General features: G+C 41.3%; 1 protein-coding gene across 2 annotated transcripts in view; it reads left to right on the forward strand.

Moving 5' to 3' along the window:
- Positions 1-25,783, forward strand: part of kremen1 (kringle containing transmembrane protein 1) — a 92,340-nt gene that overhangs the window by 35,848 nt on the left and 30,709 nt on the right. For both annotated transcript variants that reach the window (XM_078170524.1, XM_078170525.1), the window contains exon 3: positions 8,095-8,186. In XM_078170524.1, coding sequence (XP_078026650.1) covers positions 8,095-8,186 — 92 coding nt within the window. The remainder of the gene's footprint in view (positions 1-8,094; positions 8,187-25,783) is intronic.

Consider the following 25,783-nt stretch of genomic DNA (forward strand, 5'->3'; position numbering starts at 1 on the left):
TTGCAGTTGTCATGTTATGGAACATAGAAGATAAGAGTCTCCATAATAGTGTAACGATTAAATAGATATATACGAGGGCTGCCCCGAGAGCTGAAGATGTGTATCATCAGTCGGAGACCCCTCAGTCCACATTCTACAAGTCAAGCAGTCGTGGGTTTTTGTCAGTCAGTGTGCAGTGTACTTCTGGGATGTTTCAGTCCCTAGATTTAGCTCCTCAGTACAGGCAGTTGCAGACATTCAGACGGAGGCAGCTGTCCAGAGGAAGAGAGACTTCTCCTGATGAGGCTCTGACACAACATACTCTTCTGCCTTCTGCTTCGAAGTGCTAAATCTACAGCTCACAGCAACTCAGTATAATACAGTCTCTGGCTTTTCTTTGATATCTAGTGTCGGCAAACAGTGTTGTTGCACATTTCCGATCCGTCGTTAGCGTAGTTAGCACCTATTTGCTAAACGCTGCTGTCAGCCTGAATGTCCCACTGAGCCCTGCTCAAACTTTCAAACTATATATGGGAAAAAAAGGAACTAACAGTCAAATCTGATTCAATTGAATTAATTCTGAGTCGGGTACAGCCCTAATATATACTAGTAAATAAGAACGCACAATAATATTGGCACATCATTGGTATCGACAGTTAAAGAGGCAACAGATAGGATTTGGGTTTTTTTTAGCTTGGCGCCACCTAGCGTCAGTGGTGTTGCGTCGCACTGTCGCAATGACCAAATTGACCATGGGGATCAGAGATAATCAATAAAATGTAGGCTGTAAAGCCTAGCGATGCTGGCCAGCTAGTAATTAACTAGCAGCCAGAACAGTACAGTCCTCTCTCGTCTAGCTAACATTTAGCTGTGTTACTGATCCATTAGAAAGAAAGCTAGCTGGACATCGGTTTTGAAGCCTCTTTGGTAACGGAGCTCCCTCCATCTCTTGAACGCCTGACTGAGGTTTACTCTTGTTTTTCCTCTTCTTTTATCACTCTCCTTTTTGCTCTTCTTTGCCTCCTCACACAGAGGAGCTGGTTTTCTTTTGCTAGGTCGTTTTTCACTTGTTTCCAAACTTTGTCTGTCTGCCATTGTGCTTAACTATCTCATGCCCAACTCCTCATAAGGACCAGCTTCAGTCCCTGATTGGCTCACCGACCAATTTCGCAATACATGACGCGTTTCCTGCCGTAAAGCAGATTTTTTCCGCGAAATTTCGGCACCGGTGGCAGAAGCTTATTGCAAAGCCACTAAGTAACCTATGTAAACGCTGATAGTCTGATTTTACTGTGGCCACTACCCTGTGCAATCCACTTTATTTTCATAATGATATATTTAGGAAAAGATGCTATCTGTTGCCTCTTTAAGGCTTTAAAATTAAAATCATCATTGGCCCAAAACATTTCTGTCGATACAACAGGGCGATAAGATCACGCATCAATTATGGGACTTTGATTAGTTCAAATAGGTCAAATGTTTTCTGGGTGCGGCCATTGTCAGGATGGTCTCAGGAAACGCATCATCCGAGTGTGTTAAAGTAGGATAAACTTTATAGTTCTGTTGGAAAATGTTACATTCAAATAAATAGCATGTTTTACACGTAATCTAAGATGAGACAGTTTAGGCATAGTCCTAGGCATAATCATAATATGTTCATCCTACAACAGGAGAGAGTTAGAAAACATCGGCATATTGGCAAAAATACCCATGAGCCTCAGCTGCTGTTGAATTTGTTGCTTGTCGTTGATTTTGTGAACAGAACAAGGCCCCATAGTAAATCCAAAATTGGTGCACAATCCAGAGTCATTTTTCTAAACAGTCCAATCTTTAGGTTTCATCCACCAATACTCTCTTACTTGCCTTTATGAAAATGCAGAGAGCAAACACGCATGAAGGGAGATATCGTATTGAAAGTGATGTCCTTCCGTCTAACCGCTGTGACCCCGGCCATCCAACGCTTGTTTGTTATCATCTCTACCTGCTGTCCAAAGCTTCTTTTCCAAGCAGGAAACCTTAAAAATTTTACATTGTGGTCAACTTTCTTTCGTGTGACTTATTATAGCAGTCTTTCACACAACATGAATGTCCCATTTCACCAAAGGTAATGCTCTCTGTTGAGTTGTTTACAACCTCCAAAATGGCAATTCGACCCACAATACACTGCAGCTATAGTGAGCGTTACGTCACCTGACAACGACAGATAGTAGGACACATCACCACGCTCTAGGGTTTGTGTTTGGATGTTGTTTTTTTTGCTGAAATCCACCTTGGGAGACGTAGTCAACTTCTAACTTGAGTGTAAACCTCAGCTTTCATTCACTGTTAGCTGCACACGTCACCTACTTGAGTCGATATTTCTTGCTGAAATGCATCTTGGGAGTTGTAGTTAACATCTACCTCTGAGTTTTTATGTACACAGTCTTGTACCTTCGACTCTTTTTCAAAGACATAGACCCGATATGTTCAGATGGCGATCTCTAGGAGAGATTTATGCCAGTCCAAGCAGTAGAAATGCTCAGACCATGAGTCATACCATGTTGTCTTTTTACTTTCTGAACCAGGTGTGCCCAAAATAGCTCCTCCCATTTCATTTGTTGTGCTGAAAAAAAGTCAGTATTATCTTCTCTTCCCATAAACATTGTCCTGGTTACTGTTGATTATCCTCAGGCCTCAACAGTTTTCACCAGGCTTACTTTCTGCTGAAGAAATAGTTTCAAAGAGAACTTAATAACAAAATTAGGATAATTTATCAATACTGTGAGTGCTCCAGATGAAATTTAATTAATCTCCATTGTATTGTGGTGGAGACAGGAATCTCATAAGCAAACATCTGAAATCCTGAGTGAATGAAACCATAGTTATCGACATGGCTACATACCAACAGAGGTAGGTGAGAAAAAGTCTCTTGTAATTTAGGTGTTTTGATTCTTTAAAGTCGTTAGTCAAGAAACGTAGTGGTGTGTAGACGAGCCACGCATGACACTGTAACATGACAACCTCCTATTTAGCTCAAGTGGACCGTAAGAGAACAACAGCAGACAGTAGACTCTACATATCAGCCCTCGTCCTCAATACATGCATTCATGCAGCGCAGCAGCAGGCAGCAGTTTGCATGCTAAATCATCCAAGTCAATTAAAGAGTCTTCTCTCAGGCAGTAAATTGCCAGACTCTGATCTGCTGTTGACCTCAAATCCCAATCCAGACAAGCCTTTCACCACCACTTTCCAATCAACATTTCTCCTCTCCCCATTTCGGCTAAATTAGCTTTCATCCTTTTTGTTTTTTTTACGCGTCTACTAGTTTAACTAAACAAAAGTGCCGCTAGACTCTCCCTCTCTGTTTGACTTGTGAAAAAAAAAACAGCTAGGAGCATGTTATTTCCAGCATTTGCACACATAGTTCCATGTAAATGATTTTGAGGTTTTTAGATGTATTTTAACAGTGCCAGGCTTTTTAAAGGTGATCATAAATTTTCTGATTAAGGTACGTGGAAAATGGTTATTAAAGGAAACCTTTTGAACAGCAGCCAGCCAAGAACAGCTGTTTTTCTCTGTGCTCAGATGCAAGCCACTCTTGCCTCCAAGTGCAGGACTGTAGAGCCTCTGAGGCAAAAATGCAATGTGGCTATAATTGGCTCTGTACCGGAGTGTGCGGCTTACTCCGAGCAAAATGAGTCAATCAGCGTAATTGTGCCAATTAAGTGTCCAAACATCTTCTGTGATCTACCTCTGGGTATGGGAGTGTTTCAACAAGCTGCTCTACTCAGAGCCAAGCGGGCCATCTCTGACGCACATGGATGTAAATGCAACCCCCCTGACACACACACATACACACACACACACACACACACACACACACACTGACAGCAACTTTTATCAGAGCGTCACCACAAGGACTGAAGTCTTTCTCTGTGCTGCCGGGTTAAATGAATGGATTTCCGTCCATTGGGGTCTGCTCTTATCTGCGCTGTGGCACCTCGGCTAATCTGACACTGTCTGCTTTCCACCATCCCTCCCCTCACACACACACACACACAAACACACACACACTCTGGCACCTCGGGGCAGGATTTATTATGTTTCTCTGTCATGTGGGCTAGTCTGCTCACCTTAGCCCTGTGGATGATGTTCCCATGCTTCTGCTGAAAGGGTGTGTGCAGGTGGGTGTGTGTGAAAGAGAGGGATGAAACACTATTCCGAAACCAGGGACTGGTTGCACAAAACACCTCAAGTTTTCTCCTTAAGTATGACACTTAAGGATTAATGTCTCCATAGGGATTTACAAAAGGGTAAAGCACAGAATCCCTTAAAAGATTGCCTTACAAAAGGAAAAACAAGGCGTTGACTGCAGTGAAAGACATTTTACAACAGTAAAATTCTGCTGTTTCCATGGAGATTGTTTGTTTGCTTGTGATACCTGTTGTCATCTCACAAATTCCTTGAGATCCTTAAAGGGAAATTTCGGTTTATTTCAACCTGTCTCCTATCGTCCTAAATTTGTTTCAAGTGACTAGTGACATAAAAATAATGGTTAGCATGTTAGCCGTTAGCCTAGATACAGCTGGGGCGCAGAGTAGCGTAAGGTAAGACGACACGTTTCCATGTCATTTTCTATATGTTCTCTGACATTTATCCTAACGATATGAGGCGGTCTTTGTGGAAAAAAAGCTTGTTTAGTGGACTAACTTTGCACTTGAAGTGTTCACTTACGTTTTAACAGGTCTGACGCTACTATGCGCCCTGGCTGTATCTAGGCTAACGGCTAACATGCTAACTATTATTTTTATGTCACTAGTCACTTGAAACAAATTTAGGACGATAGGAGACAGGTTGAAATAAACCGAAATTTCCCTTTAAATGAGGGCAAACAGAAAACAGAAAAAAGGAAATTGAAATGAAAATTGATTTGAGTTGAATCTAGTGTTAAATCACAAGCGTATCCCTTGGGTTCTCCCGGTCGCTGAACACTCATTCATGCATTCATTGTCTTTATTTATCGCCATAACCTTGGCCATGTTGCGGTTAGGATGAAGTCATAAATACAACTTTTCCCCCTTTAGTTTGCTTGTAAGGCCTTCTTTGCAATAGTTTTTAAATACACAGCAAAGGCTCACTTAAGCTCCCTGTATGCAGGAAAATAGATGGCAGCGTTGTAGACGCGGTGGTTGAACACAGAGTAGGGATAGAAGCCTCCATCTGCGTCTGTGTACATATCCAACGTTTAGCATAAATGAGCCGAGATAAGGTGAAAACCTGAAATACGTACTTGAAGATTTAGAGGAAACCTTAAGGAGAAGACTAATGGGTGTTTAGTGCAACTGATTTTCTTGTGAGGCAACCTTAACTCTTAACCAGACTTTCAGGTGTTTTATGCAACTGGCACCATGTGTTGAGAGAGCTTAGAGGGACACACCACGTCATTTACTGATCAAAGATGCCGGTGGGTCAGATGTGGGATGGGTGGTCTGCTGAGGATGTGAATGCTGATGGTTGTAATTCATGTCTGCCTCCTTAGGGGGTGATTAAGAAAGTGCAGTAAATTACATAAGTGGCTATAGATGAGCTCTTAGGAGTCTTATTTCAAATAGGGCCATTACACGTTGACAGGCATGAAAAAGAGAAGGGGAGAGAGAAATAGAGAAAGGGTATATAATCCAATGTTTTGATGGTTGGACCCAGAATTTGCTCTTTTCATTTCAGCAGTAGCCTCAGGCTAAACAAACAGGTGTCTGCCTCCAATCTGGGTGGAGCAACAAACAGATCTGGGCCTGCGATACGGTGTCGAAATTTACTGGAAAACAAGGCTGGATTCCTGTGAACATGGGAAAAGTTCAGGTTGAGTTCTGGGTTGTTTTATGCAAGAATAGTAAAATGAAGAATGAGCAAAACTGCTTTCAGGTTGATGACAGGCCGCAAGAAAGAGAGCGATAACTGTTTGCCAGATATCAGTAGTGAAATGCTTTTAGGCACTTAAACTTGAGTTCAACCCAAAAAAGTCTTTACAACGACATCTTTGTCAGTGCCTCATTCTGAGTGTGAAAAGAGAGGAGGAAACTCAGGATAGTGTTTTTGATAGGGGAAGAAAAGAAATGGAAACGCCCTTCACAACTTTGCTCACAATAGGCGAAACGGGATAGTGCAGCACCTCAGGGCTTTTTCAAGATGCTACAATGAGGTGTGTCAAAAGAGAAGAGAAAAGGTCTCTGGCAATTATAGTCAGGCCTGAAAAAAAAATAGCAATGTCATCTTAGAGGGCTTTTTTAGTAGACAGGCTGTGTATTTTTACAGTTCAAACTAATCCTGAAATAGAGCTTAAAGCGCTGAAACAGCACCAAGAAGATCTCCCTCTGCATACTACCTGCTTTGATATCATTTATCATCAGCAATTTAGAAGTTGCCATAAGGGTCATGATGTACAAAGTTGCACGATCACCCTGGAGATATGGAGCCTGCACAAAGCTTTTAGGCATTTCCATCTTCAATCCCACTTCATCATTGCTTTTGTCAGGGAGACTGAAAAGCAAAAGCACCGAGGGGCCTGTCAGCCTTATTATGATGGGTTAAAAGTGCCTTGATGAGGTTCAAAAGAGGCCTCAGACAAAAGCATTGCCCCATCATCCCCTTTTTTTTCAGGTCTGTGTCTGGCCCCGGAACAAAGAGCCCCCCGCCCCGACCTCCAACCATCTCCACCCATCAAAGACCCGTTGGTCTGGCCCTTGACTGACATGCATGGTCAAGCCTCCAGAGCGCAGAGGAAGAGGCTAAACCATAAAGCGCCGAGGGGTGCTACTCAGGATGATTGACACAGCCAAGATAATCCCCCTCGGAAACATTATTGAGTATTCAGCCATCTGCAGCGCGGTTTTCAGTTGATAGCTGGGCTTTGTTTAGTTGTTTGCCCACATATCCCTGACATCACCCTGTCTTCCTTTCCTGTCATCCCTTTTCCTTCTCTTTCTTTTCTTTTCAGCTCTTATGTCTCCAACACATCTTTGCTTCCACACTGAGACAGACTAATCTAAAAAAACGATTTGCATCTACACTAGTTTTTTTTTCATGTCATTTTTGTAAAGAGTTCTATCCACTCTGAAACCTCAAATCAATTGAAAAATGGCTAAATCTTGCCCTTTATACCAAACAACCAACCAACAAAACAGACACAAACCTGTTCCTCTGTTGAGTCTTTGCAGGTAAACCTTTGTCCCCTTGAACACAGCTGATTTCATGAGTTTGTTTTTCCAGTTTACTTTGTTTTCCACCACTGTTTCTGTTGTCAGACAACTAAACGAGCAAAGAAGAATAACATCTTCACCTTTGAGAAATCTGTGTATCTTGTGGCCTGAGGCGTTATGTTTTCAGGTCATCCGTCCGTTTGTCCCATTCTCATGAATTTGATATCTCAGGAACGCCTTAAGGGAATGTCTTCAAATTAGGTCCACTCAGACTCAAGAATGATGAACAGATTAGATTTAGGTGGTCAGAAGAAAAGGTCACGGTGACTTCGTATTCTATTCTATTCTCGCGAACGCGATATCTCAGGAACGCCTTGAGGAAATGTCATTATATCTCGGACAAAGGTCCACTTGGACTCGAGGATGGACTGATCAGAAGTTGGTGGCTAAATGTCAAGGTCACTGTGACCTCACAAAACATGTTTTTGGCCATAATGCAAGAATTAATCAGCTAATCATGATAAAAAAATTTCAGACAAATTATGAAGTGATGACATTTTATATCCAAAAGGTCAAAGGTCACCCTCACTGTGGCCATTATTCAACCTCATATCTCAGGAACTTGAAACTGTGTTGATTGTATGGTCTGTGCTGCCGGGTTGAAGGTGTGTGTGACGCATCCATGTTTTAGCATTCCTAGCTTTTTTGTCGCACATCCATATTTGAAGCATTGTCTACTGTCATGGCTACATTTAAGCCTGGATAGACATGGATGTAAACTGCAACTTGACTGGTTGGGGGAGGCATTCAACCACGTGGTGTGAAAACTCTGCCTACTTTTAACCAGAAGCCAAAATGGCAAGAAAAAGATGCATCATCAGATTTAACCAGCGTAGTTTGGAGTGGACATGGTCTAACATTTACCCCTCTGTGTCTGTAGGAATCCTGATGGGGACGTTCAGCCGTGGTGCTACATTGCAGACCATGAAGACGGCATCTACTGGAGATACTGCGACATCCCTACATGCCAGAGTAAGAGCTTTTTGCCACTCCTCTATCTGTCTTTCTCTCTGTTCTGCCCTTCCATGCCCTCGAGGCCATATCATGGGCACACGGACCAGTCATTTTCATAGCTATGCTCATCTGCTCGCCTGCTATGAATAGCTTTTATAGGCTGTATGGCTTGTACACAGCTATTATCATCTAAAAAATGCCTCTAATTGCCTCCCGTCACCCCTCCTCCTGCCATGCCCGGGCCTGCCCTCACTTTAATGCAAGCTGTCAATCACTGCCTCTGCGTCTGTGTGTGTGCATATATGTGTGTGCGTTCCTCATATGTTTCCCCTTTGGCTTTGTAGCTTGTTTTGACACGTTTTTTAATTTGAGTGATTATGAGCATCTACCTGATTGTGGATACATTTGTGTGTTTTGTGCACATGTGGGCATGAGTGTCCCTGTACAGTAATTCCTGGATGAGTCGTGTGTGATGTGACTGTTTAAGTTGGGAGATTTCGCGCTTCTGTCTTCTCTACCGGTTTGGCACACATTTACAAAGAGCTGCCTGTCTTTAATCCCATTACTTTCATTCCCTCCACCTTTTTAATCACGGCTGTTGAAAACCGACTCAGGTGGATCAGCCTACACTGTTTTGATGCCAGAGATCAGGATTCCTGCAGAGGAGGTTCAGATATAGAGATCTGCTGCCAGCGTGTTTTTGTTTTTTTAAAGTAACTGTCGCACATGCTTTTATTTCTGAGGTAATTTTCACTTAATGTTATTCCAACAATTTCCATGTGCTCTTTACTTTACAAGGCAGATTAGGTCAAATGTGTTTTTGCATACTTTAAGTAACTGAAAGAAACCGGAGACTGTACACAATGTGAGAGATAAAGGAGGCGGCTGAAATTCAGCCCAGCAGAACTCATATATTCTGTTTAACTGGAATAAATATTTCATTTACCTTTTCAAACATGAATTACATTCCTCTTTCTTGTGTAATCAACCTCTACTTTTTTGCTCTGAGGTTAGATATTTGTCCCTGTCCTTATCTTTCTACAATTCTGTTTCTTTTCCAAACCCTTATCTGTCTTTTCTTTGTTGGTTTGCTTTTGTTTTTAATCTCTGCCTGTATGGAGGATGGAGGTGGCCAAAATCATAAATAAAAATAAGATAAGATAAAATAACATGAAATAAAATTAGAAATAAATAAATAAATTAAGAATTAAACATGTTTTAAAAAATATATTTAAAATAAATAAAAAATAAATACAAATGAATAAATACTTATATAGTAAATAAAAAAAAAAATTGCTAAAATAAATAAATAAATTCAAAAATTAATAAAAAAGAAATAAATGAGAACATTTAATAGCAAAGTAAATAAATAGGGTAATTAATAAAAAGTAAGAAAGAAGCAAAGTAAAACAGAAAAATAATTTTTTGTCACATTTTATCAATTAATTAATGCTTATATTTATTTTTAATATTATTTTGGTACATTTAACAGCATATTAATTTCTTTATTGAGTCATTTATTTTTATTTTATTTTATCACCTTCTGTCCTGCATACACCTGACCCTTGCATTCTTAAATATTTTACGTAGAAATTACGCCTGGTCTCAAAGCCTGAAAGATAAAATGCAGCATCTGTTTGAACTCGCGGTAACCTGGTGGACAGTGGTGCTCAGACAGTGCAGGTGCAGAGCTGAGGTTTAGAGATGCTGTGACGTGTCACTGCAGTAGGTACCACCAGGCCTCTAGACCCTCCCAGCCCCTCCAGCTATCCCACCATTATCCTGACTGAGCAGCATGCTTGACTAAAGCCTGCTGTTTGAATAGCTTGCGTGTTTATTTGTATAGGAGCTCGTGTGTATCCCATTAGACTTGTGACTGACCTATTTCAAACAACTGTCCATTTAGCTCCATTTTTCTAGGCCGATATCCCGAACCTTTGTGGTTTGGGAGGAAAGAGGAGAGCAGCCCGCACTGCCTCCGTGCGGAGCCGGGCTTGTCCCTTATCTTTGGTGAAATTAGGCCAGCTTTTGTTCCAGATGGGTTTGCCATGTGCTGGTTCAGCCTTGTTTTTGTCTAGGATCCAGTACTGTGCAGCGTGTAACCCATCCTTGCGACATGTGGCCCATTTCTAACGGCTGAGAGCTTCGCCCGTATCAAATGCTGTCTTACATGAACGTTCTTCTTTCTGTTTGGGTATTTAAAGTTATCCAGAGCTCTGTAATGTAAGAAAGGGAGATGAGGTTTGCTGTGAGACAGGCATCCAGTGTCATGAAAACATGCCTGCTCAGTGGAGACAGTTTCTCCCTGCAGGGATACCAGGGAGCTTTCAGACACAAATGCTCTGTCTCATCTATTGTGAAACCACAATCGCCACGTGGTGCCTCACCTTCTGGCGGTGCCTGTTCTCAATCTGCTGCGTTTGAAAGCTTCAGCTGCCAAGTGAGAGAAGGCTGATGCTCTCTCAGTGTCAGTGTTCTCAGTCTGCGGCTGGCAACAAAAGGCTGAAAAACACAGTGGTGTGCCAGGGAAAGGGCAACAGTGGTCTTTATTTTCATTTAGTCTGGCTCTTGTTTTGTCTGCGCCTTTCGTTTTGTCTACTTTTTTGCTTACGTTTGATGTCGCGTGGTTGGTAGTTGGTGGCCAGCTCGCCGAGGCACCTGGAGCCTGCCAACGGTCGGCCTGTTATCCAGCTGGGTTCCCTGTCATCTAGGGTCATGCCACCCTGGTGAGGGTGACACACCCTGCTGGAGTGTGCACTGCCAGGCGGGTCACATGAGGCCAGAAACACATAGTCTGACAGGGTGGATTATAGTGTAGGTCACGACTTTTGTTGATCCTAGTAATCCCTCATGGCAGCGGTTATCATGTGGTGGAATTATGTAAACATTTCAAAAAGGCGCGCTGTCAAGGCACATCGACTACTGTACAAATTGACATTTCCACAGTGTGTCTGGTTTCGAAGCCTTTCTCATTCCCATGCAGGCCACTAAATGTTCAGCAAAGCGTAACCTCGTCTCGAGTCTTATCATTTATTAAGGTCTAGTTCCTGTGTTGCAGACTAAACACTAACAGTTTTATTATATTTAACTAATTAATTTAAACTATATCAAAAGGGAAATTGTTTTTCACACTTTTATTAATGGTATAATTCAGTTTTCTCTTTACTGTGGGTCAGATTAATACTGATTTATCTACATCCAGCCTCAGTGTTTAGACCAGACAGGGCTTAATGTTGTCTGACTGAGCAGAGTGTGAGGATTTGGAGCCTTTGGCCAAACCAGTAGGTCTGAAGGGGTAAAACTCCAGCAACACTTGATTGTTATGTAACCGGTGGATTCTAGTGATGTCTGCATTGTGTAGATATAAAGAGGCCCAGACTGTGGATTTCTTCGGAGGCGATCTCTGTTTATTCCTCTCCTGACTGACAGCAAGTGGCATAAACAAAATCCTCCGTTATACACAGCCATACAAACTCCAGCCCCTACTAAAATTAAGCGACACAAGATTATGTTGGCATAAAATGAATTTATGAACATAGCTTAACAGCACTAAGACACAGAAGGGAGGAGGCAAGGCGGGAGACACTCCTTTATAGGTGGGACGCTCCCAAAGGTGAACATAGGGGTACAAAAACTGGAGCTCTAAGTATGTCAGGTATAACAACTGGACCAAATTTTGTTATAAGTGTTGAGAGTTATAATACTCAACATTAAAGATGTACATTTGACTTTTCACTCATATTACTGCTGTATAATTGACCCTGTTACAGTTAGACCAATGCCTTCCAGCTTGCAGCCTTCATTGGGGTCACTGTGGGGAAAATCAGTACTCTGCTTCTACAAACCAGTAGGTTTAGCAGATAAAAACTAGAGCTGACAGCTCAATTCATAATTGAGGGACTTTTAGTTGAGCTGAGTTTTTAGTGTTACACAAGTTCAGAAGTCAGATGGTTCCCAGGAGGTCTCGAAATTCAGTTCTGTGGTTACTTGTTTTGAGGCCAATTCCTCTTAAAGTAGCTCACTTTGAAAGTACTTGTGATAAACTATCCGTTGATTAACACAATTGCAAATGATTTGTTGCTGAGATTTTAAAGAAAATCCAGTTAAAAGATGTTTAAAAACATCTTAAGTTACAAATTCCAAGCATAGCTGTACTGTATGTCTCACTGCTGTGACACCCACAGATGTCAAAATAACTGTCGACTTGACCGATGGCAACGCGCTGGTTTCTTGTTCCTTTTTCAGCGTGTTCCACACTGGAAGGACATTTTGTTTTGGTGTGGCTCCTTTAAGCTGACATGCATTTGCTTCACGATTTGCCCCAGCTGAATCTGATTGACACAGAGTGAAACTGTCAGGGTGAAGTCCTTGAGCGTTTGCCAAGACAAAGACGCTTTGATCTGTGCGGGGGGAGCTCATCTCTCAACAGCGTACTGTATAACCAAGAAAAACTTGTTGTTCCACCGTGTTTTTCTGCAGAAAAGAGACTTGCAGCAGCTGTGAGGCTTCCCCCTAATGACACAATGCCTTTTAGGAAAATGCTAATTTGGAATATATATTTTATGTGGAGGATAATAAAAAGAATTGTTAAGTAAAACCCAGTAATAACAGTGGGTGATAAAGGCATTTTTATCCTGCAGGAATCAAATTTAGCAACTTTTTCAACATCATTTTTTATGGCTTTAAAGCAGCACTCAGCAAGATCCACAAAAGAACATCTCAGAGTTCTCTTTTACCATTTACCTGACAAAATGTTGATATTTCTGGCTTTCAAAACTCACTGTACATTATATCAGTCAATAACAAAATTATTTAGACACAATAAACACAGGGCCTGTTAAAAGGATGGAAAAAATAAACATTTTCTATTAAAAGAGTGTGGTGCCATATGTTTACACATCGTTATTGTGGCTGACAATACCTGCTGTGTTGGGTAATGAGTCTCATTATCTGTATGCCAGAATTCCCGTAAGCCACTTTGTGATATTTAAAGATGTTCCTCTCTTATAGTGCTGTCAGTGTGTCCGCACCTTCAGTTTTAAAATACTTGATGTATGACTTGAATACCTCACTTCCAGTAGGCCGTTCTTCTATTTGAACACTGTAGGGAACGTCTGATTAACCTTGTCTGTCACCGTGGCACAATAGTCTCAATAGCAGAGGCACCACATCCATCTGGCAAGCTAACCAGCCACACCTTGAAGACATTAACACAAAGTAGTTATGTGTTTGGCTCAAGGTTTTATCACCGAGCGCTGAGGAAAATATGCAGTGATGAGATATTGCCTTCATTAGGAGTGATTTATGAAGTCGCTAAATGGCACTTTGAAGTTGTGGGACACCTAAGTAGAATAGATTATCTTGAATGAATACAACCAGATATCTGTGTCCAAGTTGTTCATGTGCAACATTTTTGGATGAAACTGAGCAGTTTGAGGGTCAGGGGGTTACAAGGGTTCACACAAGTCTTTATATTTCAAATTCACTCCACCTTGATTGCTGTGAATGTCCATTTTCTTCACTTAAACACAAGCTGTTAAATTTACAGCTTTATGAAATGCCATGTTGGTGATGGCAATGATCAGTTCTCGCCCCTTTATAGAGCCTGTTCATGGTGAAAATGTTGCACCTTTATTCCACCTTGCTGCTCTGTATAAAACAAACAAACACAGAATGGGAAGGCATGGTTGTTCTGCAGTTAAACCAGCAACAGAGGTAGTGGGTCACCACACTAGACGCCAAAGCTGTTGTGTTACACGTCACGCCTTGTTTGCTTCATCAATCCGCGGCATGCCATTTTTGGCTCAGTGTAAAAAAACAAAGCCTGCGTAATGGCAGATTTTCCATATGATAGCAATGTGGAATCACTGTCTCAAGGGCTATTGACTTTGAAGATCCCTTGACTCTTCTCCACCAGCACCGTGAGGTTTATATGTTTGATGTGTGGTGAAATGTCAGTTCTTGGATGGATTGCCATGAAATTTGGTGCAAACGTTCATGGTCCCCACAGGAGGAATCCTAATGACTTTGGTGATCTCCTGACCTTTTCTTTAGCTCCACCACCAGGTCAAAGCTGACACTTACCCAGTGAGATTTCACAATATCTACAGATGGATTGGCAAAGAAGTTTGTATGGCATTCATGTTGCCCAGAGGATGCTCCCTAATGACAGCAGAGAAACACTAAAGTTTTGCAGCGCCACCAGCAAGTTGATATTTTTGGTTGAGTGAAATATCTTGACAATTTTTGGATGTAGTGCTTAGAGGTGGTTTGTTTCCCTCGAGATGATTAGTTATCTTCATCTAACTTTATGTAGCGCCAACATCTCGGTCAAAATGTGGCTATGTCTAATGTTATAACCCGACAAAGGAAACATATTCCCATCAACCTCAGCTATACTTTATCTTAAAGGAAATGGGCACTTTAGAATGAAAATACAGACAGTACTTACTGACCCTCATGCCGACAAGAAGTCCAGTGTCGTTTTTTAATCCACAAAACTCGTTCGGGGTATCGGAGGATAACAGCTAGCCGGAATAACAGCTACACTTGAAGTGCATGGAACCCACATTTTGAAAATGTTATAAAACTCCACTAATGCATTTCAAAAACGCAGCGGCATGCAAAAATTGACTTGAAAAGAGCATCATTTCTCTCTGTGGTCAGTTGGCCTGCCCTGCAAACGTGCTGTGTTTACATGGCAATTCATGCGAGACTAGCTGAAGTCTTTTGGTTGTGCTAGTTCTCGAGTCTCACACGAGTTGCCATGTAAACACAGCACTCCTGCAGGGCAGGCTAACTGTCCATGGTGAGAAATGATGCTATAAAAGTGGAGTAAATTACATCTTTTCAAGTCATTTTTGCATGCCGCAGCTTCAGGACACTTGGATTACGATGGACGAGCCGTTCTGATGTTTTTGAAATGCGTTAGCGGAGTTTTATTACATTTTCAAAACATGGGTTCCATGTACTTCAAGTGTAGCTGTTGTTCCGGCTAGCTGTTATCCTCCGATACCCCGAACGAGTTTTGTGGATTAAAAAACGACACTGGACTTCTTGTCGGCATGAGGGTCAGTAAGTGCTGTCTGTATTTTCATTCTAAAGTGGCCATTTCCTTTAAGTGCTGTCGCTTAAAAATTTAGTTTCTAAACCCGAAAAATGACCGTAAAATTGTCTATAACAAGTTTCAGAACCCAAAGTTATGTCCAGAGTGATTAAAATTCTTGGCATTTAGTCTTGATAAATGACTCAGAATTGTTGTCTTTCAACTGAATATTTGGTTTTGTTTGTGCACCGGGCAACACCAGGCACCACTTCCCACACAAAAGTTGTGATCTATAAAAACAGACATGATGGCAGAAACTTTGACCCATGCTTACAAACATTTTGGAAACTGGAAATTTGCGACACAGATGGGGAGGTGGAAGCCTGATTGTAGAAACTGTCGAATATTTTTTGGTGCACGGCAATTTTGGCTTTTAGTATGGATCCTATGCACTGTTTTATAAATGAGACCCCAGATCAGTTCCAGGGTCAGGCCTGGTGGAGCTGGAGACAAGAACGGGTCCAAGAGGTGTCAAGACCAGACAGAACAGCAATACCAGTCAAGTCAAAACCAAAATGGCTGTAGGCATTACCCTCTTAAAGGTGGTGTCTCTGCACCAGCGAGGTGCATCCAACCAATGGATACACTTATTGTCAAATACAAACAGGTGTTATTCCTTAAATTGCAGTGCTGTGGTTAGGGATGGGTGTTAAACCAGATATCATTTTTCAGTTATGATTTCAGCTTCCAAAGATTATGTAAACTAGATAATTTAGATAAAACCATTATTTTGCCACGTTTCATTTCGCAATCATCCTCTCATTTTGTCTTGTGTTATTAATCCGGCACACCCCTTTCCTTTACAGCGGTGTTCTCAAAAGTCCAAACTTGCCCCTTAAGAGCTCAATCTCACGCCAACGCTTCCTGTTTACATTTTAGTTTAAAAGCCCTCTGGCATTTCTGTGGACAGAATCTCTTCATTTGTTAACACAAGGCTTTTATTGGAAAATATTTGCAGGACCATGTTGTGGGAAATGCAGAGACTTGCACAGCTCTAAAAGGCAAACTCAGTATACAAATACAGGGCTGGCAGAGGGACGCATCAGCAACATTGTCTGTATGAACACTACAGGTGTGCGGACTGCAGCAGCTCAGCAAGGTAGCCGTCATGCACAAGCAGAGGTAGGCCCTGTGGTGTCCAACCTTTGGTCAGTGAGAAATCCTGTTGAATAATCGTGATCTAAATATTAATCTTTGAAGACTTTATTATAGGTAGGAAAAGTCAAACGGCTGAATGAGGGCCTGACACAAGAACAAGTGCAAGTCAAAATAAGCAAGAGGCCGAGACGAGCCGAACATGTCGGACATGTGGTCTGGAAACCGAGCCCAGACTGAAGCACCACAGCCCTGCCTCGTGGCTGTTGTGGTTGCCTGAACCAGGGATGCTTTCAGGTTCTGTTATTACAGTATTTATCTCGCTCTCTGTCATTGTTTTCAGAGGCGGAATATTTTTCCTAGGTGGTCTTGTACCAGCTTTCACCACAACCAAGCCTCCCAACCAGCACACTGAGGCAACTGAGGCAGGTTCAGGCATCACTGAGCGGAGAAGGGGGTGTGTGTGTGTGTGTGTGTGTGTGTGTCTGTGTGTTTCTGGGTATGTATGTTTGTTCTGGTACATTTGACGGGGTAAAAAACGGTCAGAGATTGAGGCCTTCAAAGTGAGGACATTTTTGTGAAGTGAGCTCATTTTGGCCATTCCATTGTTTGACTGCTGCAGGTTAAAATTATGAGGATTAAGGGTTAGGTAAGGTCGTGTTGCAAATCTGAGCTATAGGAGATCGTGCTGTTGTCTTTATTTTTTCCCCACACATTTTAGAATGGTTGAAAAATAAGTTCTGCTTTCTTAAAACTCAAAGACAGATTTATAATAGATGATTCACTAGGACCAAAAAAGATTATCATGTGCCTCCCTGTAAAAGAGCTGCATTCATAAAAGCTAATGAATGTAGTTAATAGAAAATATGTGTGTGCACCTGAATGCAACCAGTATCCAAAATGATCTTTTTGGTCTCACTGCCCCGGGCTTGTAAATTAAAGAATTACCTGGTGAGATTATTTCCGACCAACCAAATTAATTATTATGCATTTTTCATAGAAATATGCCAACCTCCCTCTTTTAAGAGCTATTTTATGTATAGAATTACCACAGGTGCTGTGTGAGTAGATTTAGAGGTTTAATTTAAAACCTGCACACTCACACAATGGAAGTTTTTGACTAAACGTTACGTACCATTAGACTTGTTAACCATTCACACACTGGAGACACAGGAGAGATGTTTATGCACTACAGATTTAGAGCAGCGATTCTGGAGCCTGTGATTCATTTGAAATAAAAAATAAAGATCATTCACATTTTAGCAGGATTTGGTGCGTGACAGGTGCTAATTTTGGATGGTTTGTGGCGCAGATGTCTGTCAGTTTGACGTGTCCCCTTTCACCTGCATTAGGCCTGTCCTAGTTTGGGAGCTTTGAACCAGCTCATTGTTATCTTCCTCTGACCTCTGACCTTGTCACAGCTCCACCCACTCCTCCCCTCGGGGGAAATACCTGCCTGCAGTGATGTGAGAAAACTCTCAGACAGAAACTAGAGAGTAGAGACTTTTGCAAAAACGAGCCGCAGGACATCAGGTAGATTTAATCTCTCAGCCTCTCTCCCTCTGGCTCCTTCCTCCTCTCAGCATGGCTTGGGTTAAATCAGCCTGGGCCATTAGGGAATTAAAGGTATTGATTACGAGGCGAGCCGGTTGTGTAGAATGTTTGCTAATGAGTACAAGTAGATGGCCATTGTTTAGTGCTTGTCTTGGGAAAGAGGAGGAGATGAATAGCGGGTCAACCAATTAAGCTTTGAGGAAGGAGGGCTCACAGCCAAATGTAGACCCGCCTGGCTCTGCACAGGTTCAATAAATGTAATGTTATTTTTGGATATTGTTCAGCTAGTGTAAGTTTTGTTTTCAGCCTAATGTGAGCAAAGTGTTCTTGCATAATTAATGTGATTTTTAATTGTGAAAGGTGAGACAGCGATAACACAACTCTACAGCAATGCTACCAGCTGTGAGACTGTACTGAGCTGTGTTTTGAGCTAAATGCTAACACCAGCATGTTAGCATGCTCACAGTGACAATGCTAACATGCTCATGTTCAGCTGTAACAATGTTAAAAATATTCACAATCTGAGTTTAGCATGCTAATATTTGCTAATAATGACTAAACACAAGTACAGCTGAGCTAGATGAAAAGTCTGGGATACACAATTTTTCAGCTCATCCTGAGTGGGGAGGTTGGATGTGTGTACCAAATTTCACGACAATCCATTCAAAAGTCACCAGAATCATTAGACTTCATCCTCTTGATCATAGCACTTGAAAAGTTCTCTTGCAAACTGTCTGCAGAGTTCTAAGAAAGGCACATCGGATGTTAATGGTTTAAAGTAGAGAGTCATTTTTGGTGTCTTCCTGACGAGTGCAGCGTGCAGGCCCAAATTTCCACGAAAGACACAAGAAATATTAATGTCTGTGGCACGGTGGTGCAGTGGTTAGCATTGTCACCTTCAGCAGGAGGGTTCCTGGTTCAAACCCCGGGGTGGGGGAGCCCTTTTGTGTGGAGTTTGCATGTTCTCCCCGTGTCAGCGTGGGTGCTCCGGCTTCCTCCCACAGTCCAAAGACATGCAGGTTAATTGGTGACTCTAAATTGTTCGTAGGTGTGAATGTGAGTGTGAATGGTTGTCTGTCTCTATGTGTCAGCCCTGTGATAGTCTGGCGACCTGTCCAGGGTGAACCCCGCCTCTCACCCAATGTCAGCTGGGATAGGCTCCAGCGTGGTTATGGAAAATAAAAGAATGAACATCAATATCTGCTGGTTAAACTGCCATTCATTTTTTTCTTGTGCAACCTTCAAGGTCCAGTGTGTAACATTTAGGGGCATAGATAATATTCATAACTATGTTTTCATTAGTTTATTATCATTTCAAAATGCGAGGTGTTGTGTTTATCTACACACGGAGTCCGCCATGTTGTTTCTACAGTAATCCAGAAGGGACAAACCAAACACTGTTTCTAGATAGGACCATTTGTGTTTTCATGTTTTCATGCCGCCATCATAGTTTTCCCACGTGCTTAGCACATGGGAGGAGTTCCAGTTTTGCAACTTCATTGCTAGATTCCACTAAATTCTACTCACTTGACATTTAAACCAAAATGTCAACTGTTTACCCAAGATGCAGTTTGTAATAATATAATGGGAGGATTTGTAAATGTAATTTACAGTGCACTTCAATACTCTACCTTCTAATAAGGCCCTTTGATTAATGATCACATACCTTTTTCTCCTGCCCTTTCCTAGGAACAAAAAGTTACATGTTTAGTTTGAGGGCTAATTAGGCTGTAAGAAAACAACCAGCATGCTGTTCTGGTGCTCACTGCCAGTGCTAGTGTTTTCAGCAGCTGGTCACGTGTTACCTACACTCACCATCGTTTCAAACAACGTCTGGAACAATGATTTTTTTCCCCCTCACTTTCCACTGTTGTGTCTCAGTGTCCTTTGTGGTAACATCTGCAAAGCAGTTTTCATGCCAGTTGTCCCAGATGAATGATGTAATAATGATGCACTTTTACTTTGTGATTTATATTGTGCAACTTGCATTTGAATGATCAAATGAAAGCTGTGTGTTTGTTACATCTCCTAATTTGAATTCCAAAACAAAAAAGATTTGAATGTAAGTTTTTCTCTGGTTCGCAGTGATTAGTAAACATGTCACATGTGAGGGTATTTTCAAGCTGCTTTGTCAGTCGTGACACATTTTCTATATTTGGCAGACTGTGTTTGCATGTTGCTTGGGACTTTACCGCCATCACTGACATCCAGATAACCAGGACAACCTGCGACAGTACGCAAACAAGAAGTCGATCTCTTTATGAGTGAATGATGATAAATGGAAGTGCACAGCTGCACGTATCCAGCGCCTGAGGTGGTCACAAAGTGTTTGCTTATCTTTTCATCTCTCAGTCGCCCCGATATCAAGTCCCCTGGGACTCCTCGGGACACAGACTATTTGGTTTGTCGGCGCAGGCAGAGTGATGCAGTGTGGCGGCCATTTTTCATCTCGTCCCCGCATTGTTCGGCCCGGTCTCTGAGGAGGCACTAATTATTCATTTAAGGCTCCGGCTCTTCCCTCTTCCCTCTAATTAGATGGTTAGTCACTCTCCCAGGGCCCCGGGCTGGGGCATTGATCTCCTCCATCTCAATCTTGTTGTAACACAGCCTCCACCACACACACGCACAGAAATCTTTAAATGGGATAAAAGAGGACATACAGATACAGTAAACATGCACGTGGTATACAACATACAGTAGAGGCCCTCTCTATCTCTCACACACACTCACGACCCAGCGTGATTTGAACATCCCACTTGCAAAGTCAGTCTGTTGAATACAAATACTTCTCTCATTCCATCCAATAATAAGTCCCTTATTGTCTGACTGTAAACTGTTCCCATTTACAGGCTGGATAATTTATGATCTTCACGGCAAAGCAAAGCATAAACCCCAACAGAAACACATAACAGCAACTCCCACCTCCTCACAAACAATACTGAGTTTCCAGAAATGCTCCTCCGGAGGGAGTTCGTGGCATATTTCTCTGTTTCTCTTGTGCTTTCGCGGTGCAGTCGACAAGACTAATCACAGGCTAGATGAAACGCAGCAGCTGTATTTGTTTATGTATTGAATATACTGTACTACAAAAGGGGTAATAAATGGAGCTGAGACACAATGAAAGGGAGATGGAGCGAGGAATAAAGGCAGAGAGACAGAACGTGATGGAAGTGGGGGGAAAAAATTCACATAAACACCGACTGTGATAAGTGTTGTTTCCTTGCTTTGTTGCACTTATCATTCCTGGGAAGGCAGCGCATGTTCCAAGTGGTGTGCGCGTGTTTGTGTGTGCGCGTGCATCTGAATTGTTAACCTGCTGGCGGTGCATTAATGGCTTGGTGGGAGTGTTTCCAAGGCTTCAACATACCTGTGTTTTAAATTACTCGCATCAAGGCTTTTAGCACTTGAGGAATGTGCTTATAAAATCCTGCTTCTCTTTTGACCTCACGGCTTTAACAGTCCTTCTCTAATGTGGAAGCACTAATGACTTTTAATGACTAATGTCTCTGGTTACAGTGTAATTGGATGTTAATGAAGCAGTGGTGCTGCTTAAAGGATGATTTTGGCCGCAGTGAATCTGAAGGTTTATCCATTTATTCCTTAAAAACTTTTGGTTGGTTTGGTTTCTCTCGTGCTTCTACCAGAGATACTTAGCAGAGATTCCATAGTATCTAGATGCAATTTACACCCTTTTTCCTCCAAAATTAATGTGTGTATGTGGGTTTTTTAAACAGGAAAACCCGCTAAAAATAGGCGATAGGCTTCTTTCCCACTGACAGTAGACTGGAGCTGTGTACACGGCTCAACAGCACACGAGTACGTCTTTCAGATTCTTTTGTTTTTGTTTTTTAATTTTCTAGCGTGTCAAATTCAACGTCACGCCAGTGTTGTATCAAAATGTGTTCCCCCACCGAATAGTGTTTCCTTCCTCTTAATGTGCAGCATCTCCCTTGGTGGACAGGGTCAGGGCTGAGGGTTTTGGTGAAGGTTAAGTTGGGGGGAAATGCATATCAACAGGGAAACAGACTTCAGCACAACACCGGTGAGATACAATGACAAGTCGCCACAAAATACCATCCGTCTCTGTCCAAGCCGTGCTCCAACATTGTTCCAAATTACTTGGCACAGAGTTTGAGGGAAACTGAGTAAGAAGTCTAACAGATATTTCAATGGCCTCAATGCTGCTTTCTGCTGTTTACTAACCTGTTCTCCAGTGTTGTGTTGAAGTCTGTTTCACTGTAAACGTGTGCTACACATTAACAGGAAGAAAACACATCTCGGCAAAGGTTGTTGTATTTTCATCACTACCAATCGGAGCCAATAAACACCTTTGACTAGTGACTAGTGACTAACCTTTTCCATTGAATGAAAAAGCCAGATGTTAGCGGGTGTTTTTTGCGCAGTGGAAAAGGGGCTTTGCTGTATATTTACACACAAGCGACATCAAAACTAAATCTCTGAGATGTCAAACTCTATGTGAGAAAAACATGAAATATACTATGAAAGAAATCTTTGTCTACAAAAAGCTTTAGGCATAAAAGAAAAAACCTTTCCATGTTTATGCATTCACACCATCAGAAGACAAAGCATGTGATGCTGGATATATGTGAAGACTCCAAGAAGAAGAGGGCGAGACATTGTCGCAGCACTTTGGGATTGATGTGTGACTCTCTGCAGGAGGATGAAGAATGAAAATATGTTTTCCTCAGCTTTGCCTCGTAAGTTTGAGACATGTATAAGTAGATATGAATAACCAATAGAGGAAACTTGCCAAAAGGTTCAACATGAAATAAGAAATTTCATCAAGTGTGACATAAAAGCTGGTGAGGAAGATAACGATTTCAGTGACATCCAGATGCATCGATCCAGACTGATGTATCTAACACCCATAATTCTCAGTTGACAGTTTTGTCAATAAGATGTCAGAAAATCGGGGGGGGGGGGGGGCTCTTAAAATTTCCCAGGGTCCAAAATGATCTATGTTGATAGCTTTTTTGTATTCGACCATCAGCCCAAAACCCAAAGGTGTTCAGTTTACAGTAATATATGACAAAGAAAAACATCGAATTCTGACTTTTTAGAAGCAATCCAGACTTTGAGACGCTAATACAGCAAATGTGAGGCAACAATCAACTTTCAAAATAAGTGGCAATTCATTTAAATGTCAGTCGGCTACTCAATTATCATTGGGATTCTATATGAAATGGATCAGCGCATATAAAAAGAAACAAATCAGCAAACATCACTAAAATGTAAAATAATTTAATGTACAAAAAAGACAAGAAATTGGGAATGCAATGGAAAAGTTATTCTGCGTCATCATGACTGTAATCATTCATTAAAGAAAACCCACACCTTCAGCGACACAGTGAAGCCACAGTGGCGATATCTTGTATGATCTGCGTGGGCTCTATCAGCCAGCCCCTTTAAACTGACCTTTCATGCGCCCACGTCCAGAATTCATTAGACGGTAACTTACAGCCCAGTCAGTGTTTTCTCATTTATAGAACAAATAAGCATCTCAATAAAACAACATCACCTGACAGGAATCGTTTCTACCAGCCCAGATAAGGAATATGAATTCATTCAGATGTATGTCAGTGAGGGGAGAAGACGATTATGGAAGCTTGTGTAGTTTGCTCAGTGCAGCCTAATAGGCCACCCATGTGTGCATTGTTTAATTGTTTATGTTGATTGGCTCAGCGAGTAGTGGCGATTCATCAGAAATATCCAAACAGTAAAAACTGTTAATAATGGCTACAGAGTGAGAGCCAGATGGGATAGAGTGACGAACACAGGAGAGCCAAAACAAAAAAATGACCATCCCTTGTCCTGACTTTGTTCAATTTAATCTTTCATATTAAAACATTAAAAACATGTGGATGATAATATACTTATTTCAGCTTTAATTTTGGAAAGAGTTTTGGGTAACACTTTACTTGAAGGTATCTACATAAGGGTGGCATGACACTGTCATAACTATGACATGACACTGTCATGAACTTGTCATAAACATTATGTAAATGCCATAAATGTTTATGACTGCTGTCATTAAGTGTCATTCGGTTTTTGTAATGACAAGCTGACATTGTTTGGGTTGTCTTGATTATGACAAGTTGACATTAATCAAAGTGACATTACCAGAAGTTGTCTTTGTCATGACAAGTTGACATTAAATTTGTTTGGGATGTCCTTATTATGACAACATGACATTAACCAGGATGACATTACCAGAAGATGTCTTTATCAATCATTATGTCAACTTGTTATAAGCACAAAAAGAGGTGCATTTCTTGTTAATGTCAAGTTGTCATAATAAGGACACCCCAAACAAATTTAATGTCAAGTTGTTATGACAAAGACAACTTCTGTTAATGTCACTTTAATTAATGTCAACTTGTCATAATCAAGACAACCCAAACAAATTTGATGTCAAATTGTCATGACATAGACATCTTCTGGTAATGTCATCCTGGTTAATGTCAAGTTGTCATAATAAGGACATCCCAAACAAATTTAATGTCAACTTGTCATGACATAGACAACTTCTGGTAATGTCACTTTGATTAATGTCAACTTGTCATAATAAGGACATCCCAAACAAATTTAATGTCAACTTGTCATGACATAGACAACTTCTGGTAATGTCACTTTGATTAATGCCAACTTGTCATAATCAAGACAATCCAAACAATGTCAACTTGTCATTACAAAAACCGAATGACACTTAATGACAGCAGTCATAAACGTTTATGGCATGTTCATAATGTTCATGACAGGTTCATGACCATGTCATGTCATAGCTATGACAGTGTCATGTCACTCTTATGTAGATACCTTCAAGTAAAGTGTTACCGAGTTTTGCTATAGGTAGATGTTTTCTGATACTAGTGTCGATACAGTACATGTGATGTGATACCAAATGAATGCTTTATTCAATGCCTTGCTGTAAGGAATTTAAAAAGACAAAGTTCTCAAGTGTTAAATATTATCTGAAACTGGTGATTATGAATCTGACAAGATGTTCGCTGTCAGTTTTCGACACTCTGTGATACAGAGACATTTGAGTTTGTACCGAAACAGTGATGCGGTTTGATGTGCACCAAAGCCACCAGACTCCGTTCAGAAAAACAGTAATTTTAGTTTGCTGCACACAGGAGCTGCTGGTCTACTGCATCCTCATTCAGTTAGTCAACTTGTGTTATTGTGTGACTTTGGTGAATCCAAACTAACCCTTTACAACACCAGAGTCACACAATAACACAAACAAAGCAATAGTTGGAGGCAGCGGTAGACCAGCAGCTCTTGTGTTCAGTGATGTTAAATCACTGTTTTTCTCAATGGAGTCTGGTTTTGAGGAGAGCGATTAAACAGCTTCACTTTCCCATTGCATATCACTGTCTGACATTATGGTACATTAACATAAATATATTCTTAACGTAACATACACTCAAACTAATACTGATTTTTTTTAGGTGGCTGAAATTTGTTTTGTGCTGATCCCTTCACATCAGTACATTGCTTAGCTTTAGTGTCAGACTCCGGCCTGCTTCTCCAAACTGAGGGCGTGCCGACTGATATCTACTGTTTGTAATATACTGTCTATGGAGAAGTACCCCGTACAACCTCACTTCAAAAAATCTGAACTATCCCTTTAAATTTGGAGCTTTAATAAATGTTTTTTTCTTTTTGGTGCAGGCTCTTGTATTTACATTTTTCAGTGTTATCATGGCTTCTCTTGTAGATTACAGGATTAGTTTCTCTGCTGCAATCCCTCAGTGTATAACTGTGGTTGTAAAGCAGAGACTTTAAAGGTTCATTGTTCCTCAAGGCTTTATATTCTCTCTCCCTCTCCCTGTCT

The sequence above is a fragment of the Epinephelus lanceolatus genome, chromosome 9, assembly GCF_041903045.1.
Source record: "Epinephelus lanceolatus isolate andai-2023 chromosome 9, ASM4190304v1, whole genome shotgun sequence".
Taxonomy (NCBI): domain Eukaryota; kingdom Metazoa; phylum Chordata; class Actinopteri; order Perciformes; family Serranidae; genus Epinephelus; species Epinephelus lanceolatus.